Here is a 19,156-nt window from a genome sequence, read left to right as displayed (position 1 = left end):
CATTCCGCGTTCCGTATTCTTAAAAAAGCTTACGCTGTATGTCCTCCGCCTTCCCTATTCTACTTACGGAAAAAATGGAATTAGTGCCATGTCCGTTCAAGTTGAATAGGGAAGGTGTAGGACATACAGCGTAAGCTTTTTTAAGAATACGGAACGCGGAATGGTGGAAGCACTTGCAAGGCGATCATTTGTGGTTATAAGGCATATACATTTGTATTTTTTTTTTAGAAAATGACTGATCGTTTCGCTAGATAAGACCCTTATTCCTCGTCTGGTATCGTTTAAAGCCCTTTGAAGCTGAAACTAATTTTGACCTTCAACCATTTGGAGGCCATTGAAGTCCACTAAAAGGAGAATAATCCTGTTTTCATCAAAAACCTTCATTTCTTTTCGACTGCAGAAAGAAGTACATGGACATCTTGGATGACATAGGGGTGAGTAAATTATCAGGAAAATTGTATTTGAAAGTGAACTAATCCTTTAACAATCAATGCAACACGTCCTCCCCTGCAATAATCTCACACACAACTAATATACCTTACACAGTGCACAAAGGACTAGTTTCACAGACAGGGCTTAGATTAAGCAAGGATTAGGTCTTAGTTCAATTAGAACATTTAAGTAGCTTTTTTAAATGTGCCTTAAGTAAAAACATTTCTGGTGTGCATCTTGAGACAAAACAATGACACTGAAATATTTTAAGATATGTCAGTACAGGTTACTTCTAAAACAGTGGCGTAACTTTGTTTTAAAAAGTGGGTGGGACGGGAATGTGTGTGGTGGTGGTAGTATTGTAATTATATTATTACAATAATAAATGCACAGAATTTATTGATATAGAGCTCATGTTTTAATAGTTTCATCCTATCTACTATAATACAACATATTGTTAGTGTTAAGAGTGTTTACATTTGTCAATAAATACGTGTATGCATTTTATATTAGCCTATATTCTCCTAATGGACGAATGTTAAAATTTTTGTTCAGGGTTCCAGAGATTCTGGGCTGTAATCCACCCTCGTATCATTTTTTTTCTCATTAAAACCAAAGATGTTCATCAGTGATTGTATATCAAGAGCAGAGACACATTTATGTGCATTTTGTTTTGTGATTTCACCGGAATAAATATAGATTCTCCGCAACAGCATTAAGCGATAGATTGAAGAAGACTGCGCAGTACCTCCAAGAGAACACTGTTGCGCCACTGATAACAGCGGCAACAAGAACTCAGCATGATTCAAAAACAACAAATCCCAGCGCCACATAAGCATGAATCAGCTTTTTGAACAAATCAGTCAAATGCTTCGTTTCTGAATGAATCAGCCCTTTGAATGAATCTGTTGAATCTCAATGGTTGCATTCAAAAACTTAGGATGCTGACTTGTTGCTTCGCTGCTATAGGCAATGACTCTGCAGGCAGCATTTGTGCACGAATGCACCTCACGAACAAAGTTTTTGGATGCAGCTAGCTAATGACTCACTCATTAACGTTGCCTTGCTGCCACCTACTGGCAGTTTTAATTTCCAAGCCAATATCTATTGACAGCATGCTCACAGAAATACAACAATAAACCATTTGCTGCTGCATAGACAAAACTGCAAAACAATCCAGCTTATGCTTAAACTCCACCAGATTATAAACAAACATGACACTTAGTATTAACTGTATGATGATTCTTTTAATGTGACTCAGACACACAAGCTTTTGAATCAACCACATACATTTAGCATTGCTAATAACCATTGCTCTTGAAAATGAAAGCATCATTGAGTAATACCGCTAAATATAGTGGACGCTGATAAAGCACAATGATCTGATGGGGTATTTTGAGCTAAAACTTCACATACACAGTCTGGTGATATCAGAGACTTATTTTACATCTTATGAAAATGGCATTATATGACCCCTTTAATTAATCACCCTCATGTTGTTCTAAACCTGTAAGACTTTTGTTCATCTCTGGAACATGAATGAAGATCTTTTTGATGAAGTCTGAGTGATGTCCGTCCCTCCATTGAGTGCCTTTGCAACTTTATATTTGTTACTTCAAAAAGTGCATAAAGAGATCGGAAAACGAATCCTTATGAATCAAGCGGTTTAGTCCAAATTTTCTGAATCGACTCGATCGGCTTTTAGAATGCACATATTTAATTTAGGCTTTTACATGTAAACACTGATCAGCAAACATAAACAGAAGCTCAGCCGAACCTGCATGACGCACAAGAACAAACCTCTTCTGGAATCTCAAACATGCTGCATAACACACGAGAATGAACCTCATTGGTTACGCAGCACGTTTGATCTTTAATTTAAAAACATGATTTAATTAAACTGAATCAACTTGACTTTACTCCAACAAACAGAAATTTTATGGGTTATATCAAGACTGTTGGTGAGGACAGTCAAAAGTTCATAGGATATTTTCCCTCAGGTTTGCACATAAAAAAGAATGGTCAGCACATTTATTTGTAATGTAACAACCTGGATAGCTGTGCTGAATTAAAGGTGCAGTATGTAAGATTTCTGTCCGCTAGAGGTTGCTAGAAGCCTATTCAAAACAAAGGCGTTGCTTGATGATGCCAGGTTTGAGCACGGAATCTTGGGACATGTGGTCTTCACCTCACAGCCAGTGGAATAGAATAGGGAATGGACTCGGGCAGAAATCAAGTTCATGGATGCGATTATTAATGTTACTGTAGTATGAAGCAAAGCAGGAACGAGTGTTGTGGGAGCTGAACGAGGAGCTGGAGCGATTGCACAACACACGCCTCACAAGCAGCAGGACTTTTATTATGTCACAGACGCCGGCGCCGCTTCTGCTTTTCCGGTCATGAGTATGAGGTAACACAGTTCTGTTTATCCTATTAGATACATTTGAGAGTGTTGAAAATTATGTTATAACGTTACTCTGTGCGTTCGCTCGGCGGCTGCTGTGAGACACTGTTGCACACTGCAGTAAGATAGATCAATTTTAGAATATATTAAATGCTGGATGGCTTGTGTTGATAAATGGCATGCAGTTTAAAACGTATTGTATGATGGAGAAAATTCTGTATTACTGTTACTAAAAATAAAGCTGCATCTGATTATGCTATGTTAGCTACTTCACAAAATAGTGTTTTTCTCTGAGGCATGGTAAAGCATGGTACTCGCAAAAAATCAAGAAAATTAGATTTAAACAATAAGACTAAACGTGTTGAGCTTTATAACAACAATTAGTTTTCTGTCTATAAATATATCAAAACAGTTGTTCCCTTGTCTATTAAAAGATGTAATATATTAAAGCATCTTTGGTGTTTCCATGGTTTCTACAAAATAAAACCGGAAACCGAGGGTAATGTGGGTATGACACAATTGACAGGTGACTCACACGTCCTGGAGCCTTGGTTAAAATTGCAATTTTCTCATGATTTACAAATGGCTGGAAACATTTGGGATATTTTTAGGTACTCAAGTGAACAAAATATATAACACTGGCCTAGTGGTTTTTGGATATTTTACTGCAAAAATCTTACATATTGCACCTTTGATGTTCAATGTTTCTCATGTGACAACACTGTAGCAAACTACTCTGAAACATTATTTGCTGCATATCATATACTATTTCACACTATTCTTAAAAAAAAAGCAGGCACTATGTAGTGAGTACTAGGCAGTAAGCAGTAAGTTAGCATGCTATTACAAACACAGCCAAAGTAGACATGCAAACAGGCATGCACACAACATTTACAAGATTAAGTACTGGGATATAACAGGGACATACCAGTGGTTGTGTTAATATGTTTACATTTTTACTGTATTTTTTACATAAGACAAAAACACCAGACCACGCGAATTTGAGACATTTATGAACTGTACAAATCTCACACGCTTGTTTTTCATTCAGTCATTTTAACGAACCAAAGTCCTCACAACACACTCATGACATTTTCCATCCAAATGTGTACAGAATTAACCCTTTCATGCATGAATTATGATAGGCTACTTCAGGATTTTTTCCCAAAGTGTTTTTATTACTCTTTTGGCATGAAAAAAAAAAAAAAAATCACCTTCATTTTTTTCAAACATGCATTCTTCAAGGGGTTGGTGACATGTCCACTAGGGTGGACAACACGCATTTGAACAACGGATGAAATATGTGTTTGAGAAAACAATTATTAAAAATAAATATTGTAAACACTATAAAACATGTTTTTGTTTGCTCTTTAACATTGTGTTAAAGAGCAAACAATAGAATAGAAGGAATGAACAGACATTCCTCCCCTGCAAGGCACATCCGCTCTTCTGTCAGCCATCTTGTTTTAGAGATTTTTTTTTTTTTTGCACTTGCAAAAGTTGACCAGTGGGTGGCAGTGTATTGCATGACACATTAGCGTCCACTGTAGTGACTGATGTGCAACTGTGACATTCAGACTCATTTATATAGGAAAAAAACAACTATTGAATAGCTGTCCACTGTAGTGACCACTATGCATGAAAGGGTTAAAATAAGAAAATAAGCTATTTTTTTCTTTTTTCCTCACAATTGTGACTTTGTTTTATATGTTTTATCTCACCTCCTGTGCAGGTAATTATATTCACATGTCTGTATATGCAAGAGTGTGTTTTTATGTAATAGTTTCTACGTAATAGTTTGGTCTCATTTGAAAGAAGATCCTTGGCAGATTATTATTGAAGTGAAAAGGGTTAAAAAAGTAATCATCATAAAACATTTTGAACTCAAAAACTGCTAGAAAATCAAAGCCGTAAATCTAAACAAGTTGTGTTCCAAATTTGAGGTTCATTGATACAAATGGGGGGAAAAAAAGAAAAAGAAAAAAAATGAAGCATTTTAAATAATATTTTGTTTGAGCGCAGTACCAAACGTTTTCCATTAGATCCCAGCAAAGCTCCAATGGTATAGACAGCTCTTTGATTTGTAGTACAATACCATTTCCCTTTCAAGGGATCTCGTGCTGCGTCAATCGCTATGGGAACGCCTCTGCGTGATTGCGTTGTGAAGCGCGTATGAAATCTGTCCAATAGGGAGACGGAACGTCATAGGCGGGTGATGTCACTTACCAGGAACTATAAAGCCTACCCGAAAATACACTCATTCAGCTTCTGTGTCTTCAGCAAGCGCTACATGTGATCTTGTCTGTCTTATTTATTGTTGTCTGTCCTTGATATATATTATCATTACTATGGCGAGCGAACAACCGTTCAGGAAGTGTGTTCATACCTGCCCTCGTTTCATTACGGGTGGGGATACACATGAAATGTGTGTTGTTTGTTTGGGAGTGCAGCATGCCCAGGCAGCTCTCGGGGGAACTGCCTGTGTGCATTGTGAGCAGCTACCACTGAGAACGCTGTGCTCCCGCTGAGCCCTCTTCGAGGAGAGTGGCTCGGTTTGCGTTCCTCAGGGCTCGGATCCCGCTTCTGCCGAGGCAGGGCAGTGCCTCATGTCCTGGGGTTCGCAGATGGATGTAGCAGAGGGGTTAGAGATGGGCCCAGCCCTATCTAGACCCTCACCTGCTGCATCTAATGTATCAATTCGGAGTCAGGAAGCACGCGTTGCGGTTTCTTCCGCTCCGGATGATACAGTCACTCTGATGGCGTCCAGTTCTAAGGAATTGGACGTTGTTAGTGTGACAACAGGAGAAGTCGAAGACTCGCCACTTCATTCTCCCACGAGTGAGTAGCAGGTTCTAACTCGTTCTGTGGCCAAGTTGAACATGACCGAAAAGCAAGAACAACAGGTTAACCATGTGTTCACACCGCCACCGGCGAGAGCGTCAAAAGTGACAGGAAGTCATTCACTTTCAATGTGAGCCGGCGGCAAGATCCAGCGAGAGAGGCACAGCGCGTCTTGGATGGTGAGAGCATCGAGGAGAGTTGAAGTCAGGTCAACTTTATGGTAATGAGTTATGACGCGGTTCGGCGGCAACCAATCGGAATGTAGAGGTGCTCACTTGAGAGGATTCCATTTGGTTGCCACAACTTGACGTTTACTTTGACCCTCCCGCTGGCGGCGGTGTGAATGCACGGTAAGAGTAAGCTAGATGAGCGCTTCCTGCCATCTAGGTCTGTTCAACCTCCACGTCGGGACTTACCGTTTTTTCCCGACTTCCACACCGAGGTCGTGGAAGAGACCGGTATCCTTCCGTGTCTATACTCCACAAATCTCTACCTACAGTAACATAATGTGTATGAGGAGACACGATTATGGGGCAATGCCAAAAGTGGAGGAGACGCTTGCGAGCCATCTCTCTCCCCAGGCGGCATCGTCCCTTAAAGCCCCGACATTGCCCACCAAGCCCCTGAAAACTACACCAGCGCTGGTGGGCGTACTTGGCTGCAGGTCAGGTAGCGGCATGCTTGCATACGATGTCAATTTTGCAAGCATACTCTTGGCACATACCAAGCTGAACTGCTAAAAGATTTGGGTGAGAGTGAGGAAGTAGGTGCAGATATGATTCAGGAGTTACATCAGTCAGCTGACTTAGCCCTCCATGCCACCAAGGAGACGGCCAAATCCATCGGCTGCTCTATGGCAGCCCTGGTGATTAACTCACTGAGATTAAAGATAAGGATTCTTTTCTTATGATCAGGGACACGCGGCGATGCCTTCGTGCCCTAGTTATATGGAAGCAACCTTGGTTTCTGTCCCAGGGACCTGTGTTGGGAGCTCTCGGTCGTCGCGTTATGCTAACGACAGATGCATCCCTCACGGGCTGGGGGGCAACCATGAGTGGTCGCTCGGCTCGAGGTCTATGGCAGGACCATCATCTCTCTTGGCACATAAACTGCCTGGAGATGTTGGAGGTGTTTCTAGGTCTGAAACACTTTCTTCCGGACCTCAGGGACCATCATGTGCTAGTTCGATCAGACAACACATCGGTGGCCTCATATATAAATCACCAGGGGGGTCTGAGATCGCGCCCGTTATAGAAACTGGCTCATCAGATCCTCCTGTGGTCCCAAGGGAAACTGCTCTCCATCAGGGCAGTGTACATCTCTGGGTACCTCAATGTGGGAGCAGACATCCTGTTGAGGCAGGCGCAGAGGCCCGGGGAATGGAGTCTTCATCCCGAGGTGGTGAAACTCCTGTGGGAAAACTTTGGTGAAGCCCAAGTGGACATTCAGCTTTCATAACTTCATGCTCAGAAGGATAAACTCTATATGGAAACTGTTTAATGAGCAGACTCTTACCTACATGTCATGAACAAGAACATTAGTCTGGCTTGGAACATCAGAAAATAAAGTAGGTTATTCTCTGATCAATTTGCCCACTAAACTATGTTGGTGTTCAGGAAGATAAGACAGGTAAGAATCTAAATCAGACAGTATGGGCAGAGTTCCGCAAAGGTCCAAATGGAAGCTTCGCATCATAATAATAATAATAATGCATTTTATTTAACGGCGCCTTTCAAAACACCCAAGGTCACCTTACAGGTAAACAAGCAATAACAATATACATTATATAACAACACAACTTAAAACACACATGCATCATAGAGACAGTAAAATAAGTAGTAAATCATAAAAAAGCCTGTGTAAAAAGGTAGGTCTTAAGACGGGATTTAAAAGTATGCAGACTGTCAATATTATGGATATCGAGAGGGAGAGAGTTCCATAGGCGAGGGGCCGCATGGCTAAAAGTTCTAGCTCCCATGGTAGTTAAGCGTATACGTGGTAAGACAAGAGAAAGTGTGAGTGAGGATCGTAAAGTGCGCGAAGGGGTGTAAATATGAAGAAGATCAGTAAGATATGGGGGAGCGAGACTGTGCAATGCCTTGAATGTGAGAAGCAGGATTTTAAAGTCAATTCGATATTTCACTGGTAACCAGTGAAGTCGCTGGAGAGTTGGTGAGATGTGCATGGTAGAAGGGGTTCTAGTAAGAACACGAGCCGCAGAGTTCTGAACCAACTGAAGTTTATAGAGAAGATTAATATTTTGAAGGAAGAATAACACCCAAACCTTAACCTGTAGGAGGGATAAATGGGATGCTGAGCAGAAATACTGCAGATTTAGTCAAAGTGGATTTTGTCCCTCAATAGGACGCTTAAGAAAGTTAGTGAGAGCCAGTCTTTAATTTCAGTAAACAACGGGCAGGCGGTGGAAGAGAGTCAAGGGTTTGGAAGACAGAAGCTGGGTGTCATCAGCGTAGCATGAAAGTGAATACCATATTTCTGAAAATTGACCAAGTGGGAGTAGATAGATAATGAATAAGAGTGGGCCCAAAACGACCCTGAGGAACACCAGTAGTGACTGTAGATGATCTCGATCTGAAATGCTTTAATTGGACAAACTGAGTGCGACCAGAGAGGTACGATATAAACCAGGACAGGGGTGTGCCAGTGATCCCAATAGAAACTAACCTGTCAAGGAGTATCTTGTGCGAGATGGTATCAAAGGCTGCACTCAGGTCGAGAAGGACAAGTATGGTTAATAAACCAGAGTCAGCTGCCAACAACAAGTCATTAGTGATTTTCACAAGAGCTGTCTCTGTACTGTGGTGAGGACGGAAGCCGGATTGAAAAAGCTCAAACAGTTTATTATTGGAAAGATGGTCATGGACCTGTGTTGCAACACATTTTTCCAGGATTTTAGAGATGAATGGCAAGTTAGAAATTGGACGGTAATTATCTAGGTTAGATGGATCAGCCCCTGGTTTCTTAAGGATTGGGGTAATAATAGCAGATTTGAAAGAGGAGGGTACAGAGCCAGAAGCAAGTGAACAGTGAATAATTTTAGTAATTAATGTAGATAATGATGGTATGCAGGCTTTGACTAAGTGAGTTGGTAAAGGGTCAAGCCAACAGGTAGTAGACTTGGATTCCCGGATGAGACCCAGTATCTCCACCTCAGTTGGTAATAAAAAAGTAGAGAGAACAGCATGTGAAGACACTTGAAGGACTGAGCAACAGAAATTATGACCTGTATTACTAGCAAGTAATTGTTGGTGGATATTTTTAATCTTAGACTCGAAGAAAGTCATAAAATTGTCGCATAGTGTGGTAGAATACATATCTGAAGGCAAATTATCCGGTGGTCGTAGAATATTTTTTACCACAGAAAAAAGTGATCTTGAGTTCCTTTCTCTGGCTCCAATTAGATTAGAGTAATAGTCGGATTTAGCTTTAGACAGTGCATCCTTGTAAAGTTGGACATATTCAGAAAGCATTTGTTTATGTACAGTGAGACCCGATTTGGCATGTAGACGCTCTAACCTACGACCTTTAGTTTTAAGTTGACGAAGTTCTGGAGTAAACCATGGAGCAGAATGATTAAAAGAAACAGTCCGGGTTTTCACAGGTGCATACACATCCAAAATCTCAGTTAGTCCATTGTTATAGTAAGAAGCCAGTACATCAGCATCAGAAAAAATAGCTTTGCTGGAGAAGATGGCAAGTTCATCAGGAAAAGAAGACACATCAATGTTCTTAATGTTCCGAAATTTGATAGAACGACACAGATTTACCTTAAAGACTGTCAGTTGGGTGCAAAAGGACACAAGCAGATGGTCTGATATGGACAAGTCAGAAACAGTACAATTATAAGGAATTATGCCAGAACAGCAGATGAGATCGAGGATGTGCCCTTTAGAATGAGTGGGCAAGTTAGTGAATTGCTGCATACCAAAACTATCCAGACAAGATAAAAATTCACTTGTACTTGTGTTATTGACATTATCTATATGAATGTTAAAATCACCCAACATGATAACATTTGGAGACATGGGACATAGATAAGTCAGAAACTCAGAAAGTTCAGTTAAAAAGATGGAATTGTTCTTAGGGGGGCGGTAAATAGTCATGAGAATGGTAGGAATAGACCCGTTGATTTTTAGGGCAATAGATTCAAATGAAGAGTATGTTGGCACAGTTAGCTCTGATATTTTCCATTTCTCTTTATGAAGTTTTGCTAAACCCCCTCCCCGTCCAGTAGCGCGGGATTTACAAACAAAAGCATAACCCTGAGGAACAGACTGGTTAAGATGGAGAAAATCATCCTGTTTCTGCCAAGTCTCAGTTAAACAGAGGAAATCAAACTTACGGTCAGACAGCAAATCATGCACAAGAGGTCCTTTATTGGAGAGTGATCGTACGTTGAGTAATCCAAAAGAGAGATTGTTTTTACCAGTATCGTTGCCAACCGATCTGGCCAGGTTGGTTAGTACACCGTGATCAACAGTCCGTGTTAACCTCCTTGTTGGACGTGGATTCGACGACCAGAATGACCGTATTGAACACGAGTCATCGATGGTGTAGCTCCGTCGAGACCCACGATGAGTGTATTTTCGACGTGGTTGATACACAATATCTGGGTGCAGATGTAAAGCTGACGGGAGTTCAAAAAGACGGGAGCGGAGCTGAAGAAGTTCCGCCGCAGAGTATTGAAGGATCGACACCGCAGGGTGGTAAATTGCGGAGAGGATGACCCAGACGTAGTTAATCCATACAAGCAGCCCGATGGTCTTCATAGTTGCTTCCCGCGCCAAAGGCGCTGTAGTCAGCATAGCAGGTAGATCACAACTAGATGATGGCTATAAACAGCTTAAAACAGCAATAAAACAACTATTAAAAGTAAAGTTTTCCAGGAGCAGCGGCAGCAAGTAGCGCCAGCGTTCGCCCCGGAAGTGATCCGGTCAAATGACACACACAAACAAAACATACCCAGTCAACCCATTGTCTTCAGGACTGTAAAATGTGAGAAGAACAACAGATATGACTGGTAAAACTTTACATCAGTCATTAGCTTTACCTCCATCCCTAACAAAATAGATCTTCATCATATTGATGTGACAGACTTGAGTTTGCCGCTTACGATCAGGACTGCAAATTACATAGTCCGTCTCACTCAGTTTTTTTCTTAACAGTGTAGGGACCAGACAATTTGGCTTGTAACACTGACCCAGTTTCAGGTAGTAAGACAAAACATCACGAGCAACTTGGAAACTGCATGCTACACTTTTTTTTTAACATTTTATTTATTTGAAAAGATTTTGCTGAAACATATTTCTGAAAGGACTTCATAATCTTATTAACCCAACTACGTTTTTGCATGCTAACTAATGTCATTGTTGAACCTTACCTATGTGTTAGCAGTGTATCCACAAGGCCATGGCAATGTGGCAGGTAAATCCTAAAAAAATAATTTGACCAACTATACTTACAGAAAACTTAGCTCTAAAAGCACAGACAAAAAACATTTTAAGCTTTCATCAGAAATTAAAAGTTTACATACCTCAATATGCTTCTGAAATTTGGACAGTGATTTTTTTTAAGGCTGTGATATGGTTCATTTTAGGCAAACATTTAAAATGAAACAAATCTTTAATACTTTCAGAAAATGTCATACTTTCTTATTATGTACACTTAGCGGTGACATATTCTATCCTAATTTCAACCTCAAACTCACGTCATGGCAATATATGAGACAACGTTTCGCCTTGATGAGAAATCTCGTCACATTTTAATCTCGCGAGATCTCATGGCACGAGATCTCGTCACACCCCAATTAAGTACAGTACTCAAGTAAATGTACTTCCTTACTGTTTACCTCTGGATTAGTATTACCCCAACTTAACTTGTGAAACTGCTCACATCTTCATTTGTGTTTTTTGTGTTCTTTCTTTTGGCAACTCCAGGGATATTCTATCCATTCGGCTCAGCAGCAGGAGACACCGAATATTCTCTCAATAATTATGGTGATGAAAGCTACGTATCTGTTGGCTTATCCACTCCATATATGTTCTTTGGCCACACATACAACCAGTTATACGTGAGAATTCAGTTCCATTGCCAATCTAAATATGAATGCAAATGTTGTGATAAGCCAGTTCATATTTCCTGGTGGATTTGAACTGATTTCTTATATTACAGGTTCATTTTAATGGACTCCTTACATTCAACCAACCTCAACCAGCATCAGGTCCTAACTACAATCCCACCAGTGGAGCTGAAGATTTCATTGCTCCTCTCTGGAGTGATGTTGATGACTATTACAGTGGCGTGTTCTCATATCAGCAGTACACAAGTGGAAATGTGCTCACTCGTGCCACTCAGGATATAAACCAGTATTTCCCTCAGTTGACATTCAATGCTTCTTCAGTCTTTGTTGTCACTTGGGAATTTGGTGATCGCACAAGCCCAGTAAGTTTTTATTTATTTATTTATTTATTTACTTTTTAGACTGCAGTGTAGACTATTAATCATGATGTTGTGTTTTCTTTTTTTCAGGCGATCAAGTTTCAAGTGGTTTTAATTTCTGGTGGAGGTTTTTCCTTCTTTCTGATCAATTATGGCGACTGTGCTGTGCTATATGAACAAGTTCAGGTAAAACAAACATCACAGGATTGAATTAATATTCTATATTCTATACCAGCTCTGTATGTACTGTATACATAACATTTGTTTACAATGGTTTTAATAGGCTGGATATGACACAATAGGCTCCACAGACTCATTTGTAATTCCTGATTCAATTAATGGCAACTACCAAAACCTCAAGAGCACAAGCAACGTAAATGTCCAGGGTCGATGGGCCTTCCTTGTGTATGACGGTAGGAGTTTTGTCAGGAATGTTTCTTACTATTATCAGTTTGTTTATATTATGATGTTATAATTCTGTATTATTATGTGTGTGTCAGTTGAGAGTTACCTTATTGCTCTCTAGAATGAGAATGCTCCTTCCTCTAACAGCACCTGCTCCTGACTAGCAGTAGCAAGTAGCAAATTCCGACTGGGTATTGACACAGATTTCATGATTCGATTCCAATTTACAAGCTCTTGATTTAACTCTGATCTCAGTTCAGTTCGATTTGATATTGATTCATTTGAAAATATTTCAGGTACATGTAAGTTTTTCTTAAGAAAAAAATATTTCTCAATTCTCAAATACTTCTCGCTCCATGCTAGCCTGACTTCGTCATACTCATATTCTAGGCAGAATGTGAGTCTCATACTGCTCCATTGCACTTGAATTATGGGGCGTGTCTTAACCGAACCAGTAAAAAAAAAAAAACCTCTGCACTCAATTGGATAGACCTACAACCAATCAGAGCAACGCAGTAAGTGACGTATGTTGAACTTGTACTTAAACTTTTGCCTAATTCCGTTGGAAGGACGGCAAACACATCTTTCCCATCGACAAATGCCTTGATTGCGGTTCTTTGTTCGTCTTTTAAAATTAATGCGCTGTCGATTTCTTTTATTACAGACGTGATAGCGGAATCTAAACATCTTACTTCTCCAGCTGCAGTCATCGTTGGTGAAAACCAATTCAACCCAAGCGCTCTTTGATGACGTGGGTGGTTACGTAACCGCAGATAGCCTGTCCATCATCGATTAAAGCCCGCCCTGGCAATTTGATTGGCTCGGCCTTCTGGGAGCCGAGCATAATTACTCCACAATGGATCGAGTCCAGACCGAACTTCCCGTCCAAAAAATGTTGTGGGCGGGGTTCAGGCTGGCACCCAGGCTAGCTCCATGCCCTATTGCATAACTCTGGTGCCGCCTAATGCTGGGAACCACTGCACTAGAATACACAGATCTCTATATAAAGTGAATAAATCCAAAATTGTTAACTCGTAAATTCTGAAAAACTCTGGCATCATGCGTGACCGTGTGGAGTGCGTTACAATATTGAGTTCTGATTGGTCAATCACTGTTTTTTATAGTTTGTTGATTATCATACAGGTGTTTATTTGATGAGTTCTTTGATTTGTCTCACCCAAACCTCCTGTTTCATCAGAATTCTGACTTGTAAAATGCTCATATCTTCATTTGTGTTTTTTTTTTGTGTTCTTTCTTTTGGCAACTCCAGGGATATTCTATCCATTCGGCTCAGCAGCAGGAGACACAGAACATTCTCTTGATCTTTATTATGATGATGAAAGCTACGTATCTGTTGGCCTTTCCACTCCATATACGTTCTTTGGCCGCACATACAACCAGTTATATGTAAGAATTCAGTTTCATTGCCAATCTAATTATGAATGCAAATGTTGTGATAAACCAGTTCATACTTTCCGGGTGGATTTGAACTGATTTCTTATATTACAGGTTCATTCTAATGGACTCCTTACATTCAACCAACCTCAACCAGCATCAGGTCCTAACTACAATCCCACCAGTGGAGCTGAAGATTTCATTGCTCCTCTCTGGAGTGATGTTGATGACTATTACAGTGGCGTGTTCTCATATCACGAGTACACAAGTGGAAATGTGCTCACTCGTGCCACTCGGGATATAAACCAGTATTTCCCTCAGATGAGATTCAATGCCTCTTCAGTCTTTGTTGTCACTTGGGAATTTGGTGATCGCACAAGCCCAGTAAGTTTGTATTTAATTATTTATTTATTTAATTTTTATTCTTTGTAGACTATGAATCATGATGTTGTGTTTTCTTTTCTTTTCAGGCAATCAAGTTTCAAGTGGTTTTAATTTCTGGTGGAGGTTTTTCTTTCTTTCTGATCAATTATGGCGACTGTGCTGTGCTATATGAACAAGTTCAGGTAAAACAAACATCACAGGATTGAATTAATATTCTATACTCTATACCAGCTCTGTATACTTTATAAATAACATTTGATTTAAATGGTTTTAATAGGCTGGATATGACACAATAGGCTCCACAGACTCCTTTGTAATTCCTGATTCAGTTAATGGCAACTACCAAAACCTCAACAACACAAGCAATGTAAATGTCCAGGGTCGTTGGGCCTTCCTTGTGTACGACGGTAGGAGTTTTGTCAGGAATGTTTCTCACTATTATCAGTTTGTTTATATTATGATGTTATAATTATGTGTTATTATGTGTGTGTCAGTTGACAGTTACCTCATTGCTCTCTAGAATGAGAATGTTCCTCCCTCTAACAGCACCTGCCCCTGACTAGCAATAGCAAGTAGCAAATCATTCCTGCTGTTTTGACACAGATTTCATGATTCGATTCCAGTTTACAAGCTCTTGATTTGACTCCAAACTCAATTCAATTAGATTTGATATTGAGTCATTTGGAAATATTTTAGGTACATGTCAGTTTTTCTTAAGGAAAAAAAAAAAATCTTGAATAAATAGGGCCACAACTGACGATTATTTCGATAATCATCTAATCTAATGATTATTGGAATGTTTAGTCGAATATTTGGCCAATTAATTCAATGGTTAATCATTTGCTCTTAACTGACTATTCCAACACATATAAATGGACATATTACTTTTGTCAGGTTTTGGTGGTGATGAAAGGAGTGACTACTCAATATGCAGGATTAATGGGCTTTTATTTAATAATAAAAATAAAACAAAACACAACAAAAACTACCCCAATGGGGAAAACAAGACTAGACTTGACTTGACTTGACTTGACTTGACTTGACGAAACCACACATGAGGGAATATACAACGACAATCTAGCACAGGACTGCAAAAATAAGGAGAATAAATAGGGAGCAAACAAGGCAGGTTATAAGGGAGGACAGGTGGGGCAAATGAACCAATAATCAGGAAACAAGATGGGTGGGGTCAGGGCAATAGACATGAGAGCACATGGCACAAGGAAACACATGACAAGCCAGGATTTATTTGAAACATTGTAATTAATACAGTACTGCAACTTCTCAACTTCAACATGCTTCACCAAGGGCGGAGGTTTAATTTTGTGATAAAATTCCCAGAATTTAAAAGCTGTTACTTTGTTTTTTTATCAAGGTTAACAAAGCAAAAAGCTCATTGTGAGTATTGGATGGTAGGCTCCAACTGCGGCTTGCCATGTCTTCTTATGTTGCTTTTTAAGGGGCTTGTTTTGAGAATACGATCGTCCTCCCAAAATACAATAACTGGGGTCACTTTATTTATTAGACCAGATTGCTTATTTCATGATTTCTGGCAACTCTTCATCTGGAGCTCTAGTGAAGAGAACACTCTCTCATGTGAGGTTACAGTTCAGAAAAGAGGAAGAAGAGCAGCACATATCTGCAGACTGAACAGCTGCTACTGTTAATACCGATTGGCCGGGAGTTTTTCTTTAATAAAGTAGTGTGTAGTATACAGACCTTGTAACAGCGTTTATTATTTTACTCAAGCCCTGTGGAGACTGAGACGCTGCCCATATCATATTCACCACACCTCTCACTGTGTGAGCAGGCTCACATTTTTCGTTATAAAAGTTGTATTGGTTCATTGGCAAGCTGTGAGACCATTTCTAGAAACTACCCATGAAAATGGTATTTTGCATTCATACTTGACCTCAAAGCAAATAATCTCTGTGCCATATTATGAACTCTGGCACCCCCCTAAGGTCGGGAGCGACTAGAAAACATATATAAACTGAATCAATCCTAAGTTGTTAACTTTTAAATGTGTTCAACTTTCTTCAACAACTATTTTTCTGAGTTTCTAGACTATTTTAAGCAGACAGGTAGGCTATGTAATGATTGTAATAAGAGGGGCAGAGGTTACCTCTGCTTCCACAAGCTCATCACCTCTGATGTAAACTTGCCTGCAAAATCCTATAGGATTTATTTGAAACATTGTAATTAATACAGTACTACAACTTCTCAACTTCAGCGTGCTTCACCAAGGGCGGAGGTTTGATTTTGACATTAGTGGGGACATAAAAGCACTTTTGAACACAATTTCATGTCATCTAAAGCCATATAGATATGCTAACCAACCCACTCATAACTCATGACATAATTTTGATTATGTAAACCCACAACATTACAATTTAAATTTAGCTTTACTTTATTATGGCATATTTAAACCATTTTAATACTGATTAAAATTGGCAAATCAATATTCATCCTGGCCCTACAAATAATGGATTAATGCATTGTTCAAAAGGTATTGGCTTTTTATTTATTTGTTTATGTTTTTTTAAGTGATGAGTTCTTTGGTTTGTCTCACCCCAACTTCCAGTTTTAACATAATTACAGTTCCCTTTTGAAAGGGAACTCTACACTGCGTTTGAAAACATATGGGGAACGTCATCATGTGAACCGGTGTCTAAATCTGGTAAGAGAAATTACTATGTCTGACAAACGTTTCAGGAAGTGTGTGGACCCATGTCCCAGGTTTCTGACACCTGGTAATACACGCAATCTGTGTGTTTTCTGTCTGGGGGAGGAACACGCACGGACAGTGCTTGAGGGCGTCTGCCTATTAGGATGCTCCACTCTCGTTTGGCCCTCTTCTCAAGGGGAGAGGAGCCAGCATCTGTGCCTGGTGGTTCTGGTCCCGCTCGTGCTGAGACAGAGTGGCGGCTGAAATCATGGGGTTCTCAGGTGGAGCTCGCTGAGGAGTTTGAGAGAGGTGTGAATCTCTCTCAAACCTCAGTGGCTGACGAGGGTGAGCTGCTGGATGATGATGATGTCCTTTCGTGGACATCATCAGATCCGGCAGCGAGTGCTCTTCTGGCTTCAAGCCCAAGAGAGCAGGAGATGGCTATTGAAGAGGAAGCAGGTGAGCCTGCTGATACTTCAAAGCTTCCCTGCCCTGCGTATTCGGAGCTGCTTGAAGTTATAGAGCGCACTTCTGGCAGGCTGCAGCTGAGCCTTGGGAGCATGTTAAGAAAGGGGCCACATGCGGATGGCTTGATGAGTGGTTCCTTTCTGGCCATAACACAGCAGCCCCCGTAAGCCTTCCATTCCTTCCTGATCTTCATGTTGAGATCGAGAAGGCATGGATTAACCCATACTCAGCTTGTATTCCAAAGGGGTAACCAGCCTCAATGGTGATGTGATGTTGAGGGATTGAGCCAGCATGGGTATGTATCGATGCCCTCTATTGACGAGACGTTTGCATCACAGGGCATGCTCAGACACGGAAAGCTACGGTCCTGCCTTCCAAGCCCCTTAAGGTGACTTCTCGCTTGAATGGCAGGGCATACGCGGCAGATGGTCAGGCTGGTGTGGCCTTACACACTATGGTGGTGTTACAGGCCTACCAGGCTGCTTTGCTGAAGGATCTGGATCAGGGGCTGTCCCCTGAGAAGGTAGAAGAGCTGCACTGCACCACGGATCTGGCTCTCTGGGCCACTAAGCAAACCACTGCTTCGATTAGTAGATTGGGGGCAGCAATGGTGGCATCTGTGGCTTAACCTGGCTGACATCGGGGAGAAAGAAAGGGGCTTTCTTCTCGATGCACCAGTTTCACCCTCTGAACATTTCAGCCCAGAGAAGGTGGGACTCCAGGAAGAAGAAGCAGGATCTGAGGGAGGTAATCAATAGCAGACGCCAGCAGCATCAGTGATTGTTTCCTCTCCGTGAGGGTAATTCATCTACCCTTTCCTCTCTTCTTCTTCCGCCTCCTGAATAATGGAAAATTTTCGAAACACGCTCAGGCACTTCTTACAGTCAGGCTGAGGGTTGGGACCATGATAAATATTTTTCTGATGGCTCGCCTTCTGGCTTTATAGTGAAAAGGGTTTTGTAGGCTTAAAAGAACCTTAGATTCCATCCTTTCCATCATGTGGAGTCTTCAGTCTTCGAGCCACAGGAAGGTGAGCTTGATCTATATTTTTTTATGTTATAAAATATTTGACCTTAAGTTTCCTGTATAGTTTTTTTCCTGAGCATGTAAAAGAGAATTTAGGGCTCTGAAGTTCCATTAGGTTGGCTTGAACAATTTATTTTGGTGTTGGCAAACAAAATGGCCACCTTTACAGGTACAGTACACTCCTCTGGTTATAGCTAGAGTTTGTTTAGAGATTAGAGATCTATGTTTAGCATCGGCCTTCTGGGCTGCCTGACATTGTTTGGCTTGTGTTGAGCTTTGCTCCTCTGAGCTCTTGTTTTAGAGAGTTATTTTCAGAGTAGCCTCCTCTCTAGTGAGAGTTTAGAGGCTGAGTTTAAGCCCCAGGCAGATCTATGCTTATGTGTGGTCCTATAGGGCCACAGCTATAGCTGGCCTAGGCTAGAACTAGGGTTCAGGTGATATACTAAAGCATTTCACTTTTTATTACTTCCCTTGTCAGGTTGTATAGTTATCCTAGTTCTGGCCTCCTCTTATCAGAGTTTTCAGGCCAAGGCCCATTACATTTTACATTTATTCATTTGGCAGACGCTTTTATCCAAAGCGACTTACAAGTGAGGAATACAACAAGCGAGTCGTCATGACGAGGCAAATAGACAAGAAGTGCTCATAATACAAGTTATAGGCAGTGCTCAGAT

At 40.7% G+C, this 19,156-nt stretch overlaps 1 protein-coding gene across 1 annotated transcript in view; it reads left to right on the top strand.

Moving 5' to 3' along the window:
* The window catches only part of LOC125255218, a 122,467-nt gene that overhangs the window by 2,265 nt on the left and 101,046 nt on the right, over window positions 1-19,156 (top strand). The window contains 8 exon segments of the mRNA XM_048170263.1: window positions 11,635-11,768; window positions 11,870-12,139; window positions 12,227-12,322; window positions 12,420-12,549; window positions 13,812-13,948; window positions 14,051-14,320; window positions 14,407-14,502; window positions 14,598-14,727. Coding sequence (XP_048026220.1) covers window positions 11,635-11,768; window positions 11,870-12,139; window positions 12,227-12,322; window positions 12,420-12,549; window positions 13,812-13,948; window positions 14,051-14,320; window positions 14,407-14,502; window positions 14,598-14,727 — 1,263 coding nt within the window.

Source organism: Megalobrama amblycephala, linkage group LG20 (assembly GCF_018812025.1).
Source record: "Megalobrama amblycephala isolate DHTTF-2021 linkage group LG20, ASM1881202v1, whole genome shotgun sequence".
Lineage (NCBI taxonomy): Eukaryota > Metazoa > Chordata > Actinopteri > Cypriniformes > Xenocyprididae > Megalobrama > Megalobrama amblycephala.
This window is presented reverse-complemented; position numbering and strand designations above follow the sequence as displayed.